Consider the following 14,760-nt stretch of genomic DNA (forward strand, 5'->3'; position numbering starts at 1 on the left):
GCTGCTGCTGACTTCTGTTACAGCTGTTGAACGCCGAGTTCCTCTTTGCTGTTAGTTCCCTGACTCCAATGTCAGAAGCTGAAAATGCAGTTGCAGCAACAAGCAAAATTGAAAATGACTTCAATGATTTTCATTGTCAAGGCATGGAAAAACAGAGTGTCAATACAACAGGAGCTAGAGTGAATTCCCAGAGCTGTCAATGCCCTGACCGTCTGGGCATAGGTCCTGCTTTCGAGACTAATGCAGCTGAAGCTGTCCTCAATTTGCATAGCAGGCTCCAGAAGAAGAGTAGCAGAGAAAGCTTCTTTAAGTAGGTTATTGAAAGCAACCTTGCAAAATATGGAAATCTGGACAGTTTGGCAGAGAAATAACCAACTGCCTGGGCTTTGTTTCCAAGCTTCCATTGGAAATTTACTTAAAGCAAGCCCTACCTGTGGGATACCTTTATGGAAATGCAGGCTTGGCAGCTGTATTTTAAAAACAGCAAACAAAAATCCCCAGGAATGCCTGTGTTGGACCATTGCTGTTGAACAACCTGGGTGGCAGTCACTTGAACGTGTACCCGTGAGGCAGAGGGGAGCTGGTGTTGTGCCTTACTGTTCTGGTAAAAATGGAGCTCCTCTTTGCCAGAATTGTAGGTTTACTGGGGGAGAGTGGTGTGTTAGTGTATAACTAATATAAAATAAGTTATCCTAGAAGACAGGCTACAATCAGGCTGATTGTAGGCTTTCATGAACAAATTAGTCCCTTGCCAAGGTTGAAGAACATACGAACCATTCATGCGCTTCCCTCTCTTATTAGGCTTATTCTTTTTATAGCTCGGTATCACAGTTTTTGTTTCTGTCTTGAACAATTTGTTCTATCTATGAACAGGCATGTTTACTACTTGTATCTTAGTTTGGCTTCCATCTCTGTAAGGGAGGAAAAATAATATAATTCAGCAGAGAAAGCAACCTTAAGAGAATGAACCTCGTAATCCAGAACTCCCTAAACCTTCCCAATGGTACACTGGATCTTAACCTTTGAGAACTGATGTTTTTGTGGGATTTCTCCTTTCCACGTCTGCATGGTAGTCTGAATTGAATTTATAAAATCTAGCTTACTGTGGCTTTATTTTTTTTTTTTCCGTTAAGGGGAACAAAACCCCAGCTGTTGCCTTGCACATTCTCACTTGAAACTAAATATGCTGAGAGATGTGTAGGGTGAGCTTGGCCGAGGGGCAGAGCCCTGCTGGGTGGCAGATGGCAGGAAGGGGCTGTTCTCGCCAGGTCTCCGGTTTGTCGGAGGAAATGCCCGGGCATCAGGGCAGGGGATGGCGGGAGAGGGGACAGGAGGTGGCAGTGGGGTGCGATTCTGCCGGATAGCGTGACTGAACGTTTGTCCTTTTGCTGTGCTTGTATTTTCTAGGTGCATCAGAGGCTTTCTCCTTGGCAGAGTGTAAGAGTGGTCTATTGCAGTACGGTAGTGCCCTCTGATGGTGAGTGACATAGAGAAACTTTTGGCTTGTTTTCAGCTTGAGTCATGTTCCTTGACCCCTTTTCTGGTTGAGGCTTTGCTGGCTGGAAGGTAATTCAGTTTCGAACTGAGGAAGTGACAACAAAGTCAGTCAAGAAGAATCAAGGAAACAGTCAACTTTTCTAATAACTGTTCTTATAAAACTGGACAGGCTTTCTGAAGAAGGATGTCACTGCATGCAACTGTCCAATGTTTTTGCCAGGCTTCCTCCTGATGTAGCTGTGAGCTCTGTGTGCTGCCTACCTTTCAGGGTACTGCATGTCTTGTTAACTTTTTAATGTGATGAAAGCACAGTTCCTACCAGCCACTCAAACGGTTGAAAGCATTGCGTTTGCTGCTGTAAATGAGTTGTGAAACCAAGGCAGTTTTGTTCCTTTATTTAAATTCTGGGACAGCTCAAGCATTAAGCTTTTTGTGATAAGGCTGTCATAACATAAAGCAAAAGAACGCACTGCTGAGGTAGGTGGAACTTTAAAAATCTTGATACGCAAAGAGGGAAACAAACAGCTTTGAGATGCCTGCCTGCTTAACATCTGTATGCTGAGCACAGAGGCTGACATGCTTATGCTGACTGACACCAGCAGTTGGAGGATCCTCTTCTCATTAAGGCTTGTTAATAAAGCCTGAAAGCTAACAAAGTGAAGGGCTCAGCCACAACTGCTCTCCCTGCCAGGAGAGCGACTGTGTGTGAACACAAAGGGAACAGGACTGCTATGGAGACCTCAAAATAAAAACTGGAAGGTTTAAATAGGTAGAAGTGTAGAGAACAAACATAAGGTTGAGAAGATAATTTAAGCGTGTAGCTACTTGCCTGATTTGATTTACCCCTTCTTATGTTATGCTTGAGTATTTCTCTTATTTTTTCCAGTAACGTTGCATTTACCAGCAGTAGATGTTCAATGCTGATTTCTCTGACCACCCCTTTTTTATTGTAGCTTTTTTCTTAATGTGTTGCTCGAGTTGTTCTTGACGTCTTTTCAAACAAACAAACAAAAAGTACTGAAGACCTCTGCACATAAAGCTGGTTCAAAACTTTGTGGCGTATGGATGAAATTCATGCCTCAAAGAGAGCTCATGCTTAATACAGCATGTAAAGCCTTTAAAATCCTGTGTGGTCTTACTTAGCAGCATTCCTGGCCAGCTTGTACGAGTCTGCAAGTGCTGCTATGCAGTTACCTATTTTATTTGTCCCATGCACCTAAATACTGGCTTAAAACTCGATCAGAGATGACTAGCTAAAATCTTACCTCTATAATTAGTGAAATGCCAAGATGTTATGTCCAAATAGTTGGAGTTTTCCTCTCGCAGGCCATCCACAGGGCTGTCAGAGCAGAAGAGAAGGCAGACAGCTTTGTTGCTTGCTAATAACTTTTACTGTGGCTGTCTGTTACAGTTTGCTAGGTCTGTGTTATTGACAAGCCCTTTGTTTTGTTGGGTTTTTGGTTTGACTCGGAGCTCTTCCCCCTTCAATGCAGTAAAAATCTGACCAGACATAACTTGTGTGGGAGGCAATGTGAGGATCAAACTGGAATTACAGACTTTCTCTAGCATAATTCACTGGTGGGAATGACTTCTACAAGCTTTTTGCAAGGAAAACGTAAAACAGCTGTGATTACAGACTAAAGAGGAGCCTGTCCTCTGAAGAAACAGTTGGGTCTCTGATGCTTCACCTCAGCTGGATCTGTGCACACTTCTGGTGCTGGTGACACACAGTGACCCACTGCGTTTGTTGCTGCAGTCTCCAGCTGGTCTGTGCAGGGTAAAAAACATCACCAGGCTGGAGCTGCGTGCGCTTCCCTCACAGCGGGCAGTCCTGGAGCTGGGTTCTTCTCTCAGGAGAAACAGGAAGGAATTGGTACAAGCACTCTTATCTGTTCCCTTCTACAATGAACTTGCTCACTATATGGTCAAGTAGTGTTTTAAATAATATTTTTCATGTCAATTGAGCTCTCTGCAGCAGTCTTGTGGTTATATAAGCAACAATGTTGTACGTGCTTCTGACAGAATCAGTGAATTCAGTACTTTGTTGGCTGTTTTAAGCTTCTAAACATGTTGATCATTCCTTTTGAGCCTGCTATCTTATGTGGAAAAATCACAAGTGTAGTTAATGCTCTTATATTTCTTACCAGCCCCTTACTCAAGTGCTGGAGTGCATGACTGCAAAATCTGATAGCTCGTGTCACAACAGCTGCTGATGTGGAGCTTGAAATTCTGTCTAACTGTCCAAATAAACTGGCAGCTTGCTCTATTTTTCCAGTAAATATCTGACTGAGTTTTAAGCATTGAAACAATAAAGCTACTGAAATTCTGTCAGGTGAAACTGAATTTTGAAAATAGGCACTTAGCGGTTTCCAAGTACCGGGGCCTACTGAGAGTCTTTAGGTATTTTAGATGTCCATATCTGGTCACCTCTACCTACTCTCTAAGGATGACATGAGGACGTCTCTGTCAGCACTGGATAGCAGTCCCCAGGAAGAGGGAAGAAAGCTTTATATGCTTAATTCAGTTTATGAAGGCACATGACAATAAGCTCAAAGCCTGAGAGAGCTGCTCTTGCCTTGTAAAAGTGTGCGGCACTTGTGCAGCCTTTCTCAACATCCAGGAGCCTCCCTTCCCAGAAAGGCACATTGCCCCAGGACACGTCCTGGTGTGTGGATGATGCTGCTATGTAAGAGTTCATCATCTGGCAGCAAATGACCTGAACAGGGAGGTACAAAGGCTGTGGCTGCGCAACTTCCTGAACTGGATGCTGGGAATAGCTGCTTTTGGTAGATAAAACGTAGTTATTTGCCTCTACTTTGTGACTTTGTTAGCTGCTTGAGTCAACTTGGAATGTCAGCACAGGAGCTGGATGAGTTTGGATGGTGTGGTTTGTGTAGCTGGCCATAGCTACAACAGGTGCAAGGACTAAGCCAGGTGCAGTGTGGGTGGGTGCGACTGCATAATCCTTGAGACATGGCAAATGCTCTCTGCAACAAAAAAACAGTACGTCTTTACATAAGAAAAATAAGCAACAATCCCAAGTGAATCATTCTTAGGTGCGCTGCCATATCTTAGCAACTACTGCATTTGGGGAGGTTTGGACTGTTCGTGACTCAGTGGAGGGTTTAGGGAGTTTGAACTTGGAACTTTTCTATGTATGGCTGTCCTGAAGCACGCAGAGTGGGCTGTCTTGCTGGCAGTAAAATAATAACTAGCTTACAGTTCATACAGGTCACCACAATTTTAGAAAGGTGCAATGAAATCCTTAAGAATGCTTTTGAAAAAGCTCCTGACAGCGCTAAAAAATAAATAAATAAATAAATAAATAAATGTTGTTTTATATGCACCTAAGAAGTAATGTCCGTCTTCTGAAGTAGGAAGTGTATTGATCCCATGAATTTTAGATGAAATGACCTTGAAGCTTAAACTCAAACTCAGAGTGCTGTTCCTACCACCTAATACTCCTGATTGCTCTCTTAAATATTTGTTGCCTCAGGACAAAGCGCAGGAAACGAGACCTAAACAAAAATAAAATGGCTTGAAGTAGGTCCTTATTTGATGTTTCTTAATACACACAAATCTGCCTTTGTCTTCTGGGCCATAAATCCTGCTAAATTGTGTAGTTCCGGTCTTACCTCGTCCAAAATTTTCTGGTTCTCAAAATCTAGTCATTGTGCTTACAGGAACTATCTTCTGTTCTCACTTTTCCACATGGCACTGAGAGCTTAATAGACACTGCCAAATTAATGGGAGTGAAAGCTTCTGATGTCTCTCGGGTTTTTGTCCATTGACACATCTCGTGATAGAAGTTGAACCAAAAATTTCAAGTTTGTTTCATGTTGATCTCCTAGCCATATTTGTTTTGTCTCTGTAGGACAGACACAATTATTACGAGAAGATCTGTTCATTTTTAAGGGTAATTTTTGTTTTCATCTTTCTTTTTTTTTAGAAGTGACGGTAGTTTACCAAAACGGGTTACCTGTGATCTCTGTGAATCTTCCATCTCGGCGTGAACGTTGCCAGTTCACACTTAAACCTATCTCAGACTCTGTTGGTGTGTTTTTACAACAGCTGCAAGCAGAGGACCGAGGAATCGATCGGGTTGCCATCTACTCAGCAGGTACTGTTGTTTACAAACTAATTGATTTACTCACTTGACAGATATTTTTATCTAGCCTTTTCCTTTTTAAGTAAAAGCTTGATAAGGTGTGAGTTCTCAGACGTTCCCCAGAAAGTAGAAATGTCACTTCTAGAGTAGGAGTATTTGTCTTTGGTCAGGTTTGCCAAGGAAATTGGATTGTAGAGCTAAAGAGGAGGAAAGCATTCTTAATGCTTAGTTTCAGCCTGAAAGATTCCCTAACAGTAAGGATGTTATCTTTGTTGCCTGTCTGCCTGTATGCAGTGACTTCAAAACAGAGTGTAGTAGTAGCCTGTGCTGGAGCGCTGCGAATTTACACCAGCATATTGGGGGACTGCTGCCTGAGGCTGTAATGGTGGTGGTTGGTAACATAAGTTCACATTCAGAATGCACAGGGTGTTACAAAGAAATGGAAAAAAACATAAGCTTGTGTTCAAGCTACTGATGAATATGTACACAGCTGTTGCTGGTGGTTTTGCCTGAAGGCCTTAAATTTGCCACGGACGTGTTTTCAGTTCACCTCCATTAGGTCTAATATCTATATTTTAAATGTTTCCTACTACATAGCCTGAAGATGAGGGTTACCAAGTAGTTTATAATTAATTAGAAAGTGGGTGTGAAAGGTGGTACAAAGGAAACATCCTAGCTATGAACTCCATCATATTTCACTTAATGGTCTATTTCATTGTGTTTTGCTCGATTATTATGTATTTATTAGTCACCAAAGCTCTGAAACATTAGTAAGTCTTATAAGAGAGTCTTTTTGAAGCAGCCACTTCCTTGAAAGTCTGATCATCTCTAATGCCAGTGGGGAAAGGTGAAGATCTCGTAAGAGGATTGTATTGCAGAACTTGGTAATATGTTCATGCTGTGGGGTTGAAAGGAGCTTTGTTTTCCAAGATGACCCAAAATATCACCAATACAGAAAAGCAGATGCATCATAGCTTAGTTAGTGTTTGCCATGCAAGATCTCCCACTCTGTAGGTCTGGCTCGACAAAGAGTATTGTCTGCAGGAAAATGTGCAAGTCCCCCAGCTGGATGTGGGATGGCATTACAGCTTGCTTAGCTGTGACGTGTTTAGGTTCTTTGCTTTTACTAATGAGTTGTGTTTGCCTTACAGATGGCACACGTGTTGCCTCCTCCACAGGCATAGATTTGCTTCTACTGGATGACTTCAAACTGATCATTAATGATGTCACGTACCATGTTAGACCACCAAAGAGAGGTAAACCAGCCTGGTTCTTGTGGATGTCAGAAAGGCATTTCAGTAGTCACTTGCCTGTTAAATTGCAGCATGTTTTTCTACCTTGTTCAAGAACACAAAGCTTTTTTTCTGAAGGAAAGCTCGCAGTTCCTAATCCAACCCTTGTAGTCCAACTTAGGTATTTCCAAGTAATCATAGAGTAGTGATGAAAAGCAAATCGTCATTTTCTTCAGGGCCAGCATCCCTCACAAGGGAATTAAATAAGTACAAGAAGTAATTTTACTCTTTTTAAGTCATTATGAAGTATTTGAATATAAAATGGGAATTAAACTTACCTGATGTGGAAGAACTGTTATCCCACTTGCCAGTGAAGATTTTTGTTTCTGCAAAGTGTGGTACTTAGAATGTTAGAAATGAAAATCAGTTCTAGTGTTCTTGTTCACAACATAAAGATAGCAAGTAAAAAAGCAATTTCTGATGACTGAGAGATCTATGTTGCAGCCACTTGTCCTTAGCATCCTCCCACTCAAATCTGGGAATGCAGCATTGGGTGAGATGCTGCTTCGCTCCTGTCTCTGGCTTAGGCTGACCTCTACTAGAGATGTTTGCTCCTCTCTCCTTAAAAGCCCGTTAAGAGAAAACTGTCCATTAAGATGGGATATCTAACTGAGATGTGAATAGCACACAGGAACAGTAGCTCTCTGGTCTCTCTGCTGCTCTGTGTCCTAAGTGCAGTGTTTTCACATGCGTGAGACTTTTTAAGCCAGAGAAGTGGAGTCCTCAAGGATCTTATGAAGGCATCTTTTCCAGCTGTTAGCCCCTGAGAGCAGGCATTGGTATCAGGCCTAGCTGGTCTCAACTCAACTTAGTGAGAATGCAAATGTGGTGTCTGTTTCTGCACTGGAGAAACTGCTGTCCTAGGGCAAGGCAATTCATACAGCCAGCTCTCAAAGTGTTGGAGAGAGCCCAGTCTGTGCCAAGGAGTTGGCATGGTTTTGGTTAGCTTGCTTGTATGCTTTACCAGGGTTTTGCTGGCAGGTGAGCTCTGAGATCACCTAGGTTATGTGCCTCTGATTCATTTGTTAAGGAGATTTCCGTAGTTAGCTTGTACTAAAATGGAAGGAGGCACTGAGATGAGTTCTGTTCAACTTCTAGTTATTGCTTTTCCTTTACGAAATCGTGCTATGTATTTTGAAATGTGTGTGCCCAGACATTTAAGCACTAAATATCTCTTGATAGTCACATCGGTAGGGTCACATGGGCTGCTTCTTCACAGTGGAGTAGAAGATGTTTAGCTGGGATGCATGCAGTTTGCATACTGCATACCTTGGCACAGACTACTGAATCACTTCTTTCTCTTGGGCTGCTAGTGTTAAAGCTTAAGCTGTCCCTAGCTTGTCATCAGCTTATCATCAATTGCTCTTTTGTTTGCTGCCCTTTCAAGATTTACAGGCCAAGTCTACCTTTCCAGAAGGCAGGTTGCTGCAGATTTTCTGTTGGCTGCGTTCTGTGTTCATAACCTTGTTCTTCCTAACCTAAGGTACAAGCCCAAGGATGCTACCTTTTTTATTTGCCTGATGTTGAGTTCTTTTGCTTTATACTTACTTTTTTTCCCATGTGGGCTGAGTAATACAATGCCACTGGTCACAGCTCCTTTATAGGCTGCTTTCCCGTAGGGACCCTTTTTGTGCTGCAGTGCAGGGCTCTGGGCTGTTTCAGGCAGTGGCTGTGTCTCTAGCTGTCTTGTCTTTAAATGTGGAGGGGGAGAATTTCATTGCCCTGTAAGCAACTCCAGAGAGTTGCCCCCTGAGTGTTGGGAAACAATTCCTGGCATCAGTACTCAAAATAATTATAAGACTGCATGTTCTTGGAGCTACTGACCTAAGATCAGTGGCTGCCGTAGTCAAGGACTAGAGTTGCTGATGGCCTGGCAGCTGATGTGATCAAACATACTAGTTGTTCACTTGTCTTCGCTGAGTCTTGCATTCAACTACGGATCAAAAGTAGCTGTTGATATCTGGCAAGCTATTAGCATGCATCTTCTTCCTGTTCTGATCAAACTTTAGGAATATCCGATAATAAAGCCTGGTTTTCTTTCAAAGACATTGCATTATCTTAGAGTGCTGGAACTCTTCCAGAGGCTTTTGTGTTAGAAGGATTGTTTCAAATGTTTCCTGTGCAGAGTAATAGCAGTTTCTGAAGTGTGTGTAAGAAGTCCTGTGGATAAATGCATATAAAGCAGTCTTTTTCTTTCCTAGAGCTCTTAAGCCATGAAAATGCAACTACGCTGAATGATGTCAAGACATTGGTTCAGCAGTTGTATACTGCCTTGTGCATTGAGGAGCACCAGCTGAACAAAGAGAAGGAGCTCATAGGGAGACTAGAGGAACTGAAGGAGCAACTAGCACCGCTAGAAAAAGTGAGAAGCTTCTCGTTTGTATTTTACTTGTCCTCTAAATGCAGTCTTAAGTCATGTCAATGTTTTAATTAAGCCCCGGCATGCTTCAAATATGTTTGAAATCACTGAAGAAGTTGCCTCTGTATGCCAAAGTACATCTGCTTCTGATGTCTGTAGAAATCCCGTTTCCTTGCTTTATGTGAAATGGAAATGAACCTGCTAATAGAGACTGGGGCTAATACAACAGAATGTTTCTGAACATAGAGGAATAAGCAGCTTTGGAAAGTATCCAAAGCATGGTCAGAGTGAAATATGGATGATGGCAAGGTACTGATGGAAAAGTCTATAGTTGTCTGCATAACCTAGCCTTGATCACGTCCCAACTTAACTTTGAATATAGATACAAGGTGTTATTTTTATGTTACCTATTGATGTATTTTTCTGAGAATACAAGGCATGTGCTTCTGTTTTTTGCAGGTTAGGCTGGAGCTCAGCAGGAAAGCAGAGAAGAGGACGACCTTGGTGTTGTGGGGAGGGCTGGCCTACATGGCCACTCAGTTTGGGATTCTGGCCCGCCTCACCTGGTGGGAGTATTCTTGGGACATTATGGAACCAGTCACCTATTTCATCACCTATGGTAGTGCCATGGCAATGTATGCTTATTTCGTAATGACTCGCCAGGTAGGACTTCTTGTGCTGACATTGACACTCCACTAGAAGACTTGATATGAGCTCTACTCCCTAGATAAATAGCAAAATCACGCCTACTAGAAGTTGTTTTGCTGCCTCTTTACCCGGTTGGCACTTAGATGCCACCTCAATTAATTTGTGCTCTCCAGGCAGCTGCTGGGGGTTTTTCTGGTGGTGGTCATTATTGATTTCCTGGTGTCTAACCATAAACGTTTGTGTGCTCTGTGACTGACTGCTTAAGCTATACGAGTTCACTTACTGGCACAAAATGGTTTCTGCATGCACAACGCACGCTGGCTTCCTCCAGGGGGTCTCTAAACAGTACGACTTACCAGCCTAAATACACCAAAAGTGTGAGGTGCCTTCTGAGTTCCAGGGAAGCACACAAACACAACTCTGATGTGAGGTGTTGGCCTTTCTGATAGGAAAGGCTCAGGAATCGTGTTGGAAATGCTTTTGTTCAGGTGTTCTGGCCTCCTATTCAGAAGAAGCAGATCTGTTTGAATGCTTTTCCCTTTGTGCAGTTATGGATCTATTGGCTCTTTATTTGGCTTTTCAGTATTTTTAAAAGTAGACCAGTTCTTGTGTTAGAAACTCTTCCCACAAAGCAAGAACTGTGCTGCTCTGGGTCCTTGTAGGTGTGACAGACTCTGAGTGGGGATTTCTGTGACGTGGTTTGTATTACCGCTCCTATTCCAACTAAACAATCCCACCTAAATAATGAGGGAGGAAGGGCTCGGTCTCTGCTGTCACGAGACCACCAGAATAGATGCCCTGGTGGATGTTCCAGCACAGGGTCCCAGGGATCTGTCAGTTGTATTGTTTCAGGGGCTGAGGAGATATGTCCCTGTCACACTGTTTTCTGCTAAGCGCTGTTGTAATTTCTGCCATGTTTGGACTCGGACATGATGTTTTAATCAAGTCGTCTGTATCAACTAGCATGTTTTTCTGTCACTAGAAATCTTGTTGTTTCAAAGTGGCTTGCCTCTGAATGCAGTTTTTCTCCACCTGACAGCCCAGTTATTCTATGCATACCAGATGGAGACTGGGTAATATTCCAGTGCTTTGTAGAGGCTATGTGGGACTCAGAGTTAACTGCTCTGAGTTATCTGCCCTCTAAAAGTCTGTGGCTTTTTTGCAATAGCGTATTCCTGGCAAGAGTTGTGGTACGGGACTCTTGTTCTTGCCTGGGTGGGCTGGTTATGAGATGAACTCATGAGCAACTAATGTTGTTTTAATTGTTTATAAAATTAAGAAAAGGAGAGTAAGGCTTTTTACAAAGGCTTATTCTGGTATTTAAATTTTTTTCTCCCTTTCTCCTCACAAACTGTTGGTGTTGCAATCCTGAAGTGTCAGTTTTGTGTCTATGCAGAAAGGTGCATGCATTCAGGAGCGTGGTGATGGTAATTTAGCATTGGGGTGTAATGTATTAGTAGAGAAGCAAATGGCTGACCATTGGGACTAGCTGGGATGGAGTTAATTTTCTTCGTAGCAGCCCCTGGGCTGTGTTTTGGATTTGTGAGCAACACAGCATTGAAAACACACCAGTGTTCGCTATGGCTGAACTTCCAAAACATCTGCTGCATATTGTGCTGCACTGTCATGCTTTATTCTGACCTTCTCTCCTATTTTTTTCTTTAGGAGTATGTTTATCCAGATGCCAGAGACAGACAGTACTTATTATTTTTCCATAAAGGAGCCAAAAAGACAAGATTTGACCTAGAAAAATACAATCAACTCAAGGATGCAATTGCTCAGGTAACGAGAGTTTTTTCCAGAAATAAGGCAAATTACTGCTTGCTAGTTCTCCATCTGCTATTAATAGATGCACCTCCAATAAGAATGGATGTCTCTTAGGTTTTCAGCCCATTTTCTTGTCACAGCCCCAGTGTAATCACTGAATTAGCTTTGATGTGCCCAGGAATAGAACTGCTGGATGTATAAATCAACATGAAACAGTTGCCTGTACCTATCTGTAAGGGCCTTTTAGAACCTGCTAGCAAATCTTGAGTTGCTTGAGGCACTTCATGCCTCAGAGGAGCCTAATTCAAGAATTCCTTTCTTCTCAGCTCCTACACACCAGATGGATTTAGCGAGAAATGGAGACTTGCATCCATTCAGTTCATGCCTCCCTGACATAGCACTTGGGTGCACTGGGTAGCAGACCTGGAAAGTCATGTTCAAAAAAGCTGCATTGTTAGTGCTGATGGGGGCAGATTTCTTGTATTATAGGGGAAGACCCTTTTGGCAGACTGTCCTCAATGTGGGATCTGACCAACAGAGGAGTCAAGGAGAGATTTGTCCTCATTTTTGAGTGCCTTTCTGATTAAAGCAGGCATGAGCAGAAAAAGCAGGGCTACCGCATTCTCTTTTTCACTGTATCATTCTCTGTTTATTCCCAGGCTCTGGAAATGACAGTGTAGGATATCCAGGGCAAGATGTGTTATCCCCCCCTGCCTTGGAGAAGGAGCTGTGTGAGGAGTAGAGAGAGCTCAGAGCAAGACTGTGTGAAAGACTTCTGATTTTTTTACACTCTTGAATACAGATTGCCTTGGGCGGCTATTTGTTTGGTGCTTTTCTTTTAGTATTGACCATTCCTGTTAATCTAGCTCCTTTAAAAAAGTTTCATTGAGTTTATGGGAATATGTTCTCTTCCTACCATATTCTTTAAGCAGCTGCATGTCAGCAAGTTCAGAGAAGCACAGAGCAAGTATGAATTAGGAATGGTTTTCCCAAATCCAATCCTGTGACTGTTTTATTCCTTGAATGCCTCAATTTTGGACAGGAAGAGTGAGGAAATTTTCCCTTCTGGAAAGGGGTATGGGGTTGGGGAAGGTGTATCGGGAGCCTGTTCTTTATAATGCATCTTTTACTTTTAGGCAGAGTTGGACCTTAAGAGGCTTCGAGACCCGCTGCAGGTTCACCTGCCCATCCAGCAAATTGATGAGAAGGACTGATCAGCAATGAAGCTCTGAACCCCGGCGAAAAACCTGTTCATAGCTCTTGCCTTTTTAATTAAAGCATTGCAGGTGTAAGCTGGGAGGTGGCATGGGGGTGGAGGGTTTTTACCTTTAATCAAGACAAAGGACTGTAGGGGGGAAATCTCTTAAATCTGAAGATGGGGGCATTGTGGAATGTTAGTTCTGAAAAGGGCTTGGCAAATAGTCATGTTTAAAAACTGTGTGAATGGCAATTGTGTACAAATACAGGATTGTGGGGGGTTCACGAAAAGAATGTAATGCTGGGGTAGGGGCGTCTTCTTCCAGCTCTGCAGGGTCTGCCTCTTGATAAGACACCAGCAGCCTGCTTAGCTTTTTAAATTTTCCTTTACCTGATTCAGATCTCTCTTCTCTCTTCAACAACAACAACAAAAAAAAAAAGGGATAAAAAAGAACAAAGAATCCAAGCCACCTGGAGCTATGGCCGGTGATCAGAACTTGCACTCCACCGCCATTAACGCGCACACTTCTGATCAGACCTGGTCTCTTTTATAAAGTTACTACAAGACTGCTTTCTACTGGAAAACCGTGAGCTTGCCCTCCCCAGCCCCACCCCGTGTGCTCCACTGACTTCCTCCTTTGCTTATTTGTAGCACAGACTGATTGTAGCCAAGTGAGAGAAGGAACAAATTCTCTTCTGGACATTTGATAATTGAGATTTTGGATTATTCCATAATAACTATATAAACTTTACGTCCCGATGCCCTTGAGCTCCTTCTAGAAATCAATGGCAGCATTAGCATGCAGAGTTTTTATATTCAGTCTTGAGAGGGCGATTCCCCTCTTCCTACAACCAAATCTGATAGCCACCCTGGACTATGAAATTATGAAGGTTTAATGGATTATGAAACTGTCTCAGAATCATGATTCCTGCTTAACTGAACACTTTTGGAATGTGGAATAATTAAACTTGATATTTGACCGTTTGCATAAACGGGATGAAAGGTTTCAAATATGGTCAGAGCATTTTCCTTGCCCAGAGGCTTTTTGAAAGCCCAGAGCTCTTACAGTGCAAGACACAGAACTACTTCAGTTTTCTAGCACTTTCCCCCTGCTTAAGTAGCTTTAAACGAACTTTGCACCCACAGGTCACAGTTTCTTAGGAGTGGCTAATGACATCTTTAGTTCTTAGCTAAAAGAAATAGAGGAAGGAAAGTCAACCCATTGCCCTCTCTTCTAGCCAAGGCTGGCTGATTTCTAAGCAGATAAAACACCTTCATTCAAAGCGGGTCAGTCTCTTTTTAGCATCCTGCTGATAAATACTGCGGGGACAGGATGGAGCACTAAGCTTTATACACAGAAAAGCTGGCTGCTTTTTTGATGTTTCACTACTACTCCTCACTGTGTCATGGAAAGAGGCTTCTGTTTGTTTGTTTTTTTTTTTTTGAGAACCATGTTTAAAAACAAAAAGAGAAAAACAAATTAGTATTAACTAGATGCCAGGTGCCTTGCAGATGTGGAAACACAGCTGGGATTGCTGCCTCTTCTCACTCAATGGCATGTTGGACCGAATGGGTGCATGTTTCTAGTTTTTTCTCCCTTCCCCTTTTCCTTTGTCTTTCAATTTAATTACATTGTGTGATTATTTTTTATCTGTTTTATCCTGTTTGTGTGATGAGTTTTAAAGGGGGGAAAAAATGAATACAATCCTGTAGCTGAATCCTTGGTGTGTGTTTGGGATGAGGGAGGGAGCATGGAGAAAAGTCCTTCTTTAAAAAAAGAAACACAACAAAAAATAAAACCTGAACATGTGTAAAATCCTGTATCATTTATGAAATATGTATAAAAGAGCAATGTACTTCTGGAACAATAAATAACTATTCAATTTTTGAA

The 14,760-nt window shown here is 42.4% G+C and overlaps 1 protein-coding gene across 1 annotated transcript in view; it reads left to right on the top strand.

Moving 5' to 3' along the window:
* The window catches only part of MCU (mitochondrial calcium uniporter), a 73,572-nt gene extending 58,812 nt beyond the window's left edge, over nt 1-14,760 (top strand). The window contains exons 2-8 of the mRNA XM_084290145.1: nt 1,408-1,477; nt 5,447-5,617; nt 6,757-6,861; nt 9,099-9,259; nt 9,716-9,919; nt 11,570-11,686; nt 12,808-14,760. Of these exons, the coding sequence (XP_084146271.1) occupies nt 1,408-1,477; nt 5,447-5,617; nt 6,757-6,861; nt 9,099-9,259; nt 9,716-9,919; nt 11,570-11,686; nt 12,808-12,885 (906 nt within the window). The 3' untranslated portion in view covers nt 12,886-14,760. The remainder of the gene's footprint in view (nt 1-1,407; nt 1,478-5,446; nt 5,618-6,756; nt 6,862-9,098; nt 9,260-9,715; nt 9,920-11,569; nt 11,687-12,807) is intronic.

This window comes from Netta rufina (genome assembly GCF_964035555.1).
Source record: "Netta rufina genome assembly, chromosome: 7".
Taxonomy (NCBI): Eukaryota; Metazoa; Chordata; class Aves; order Anseriformes; family Anatidae; genus Netta; species Netta rufina.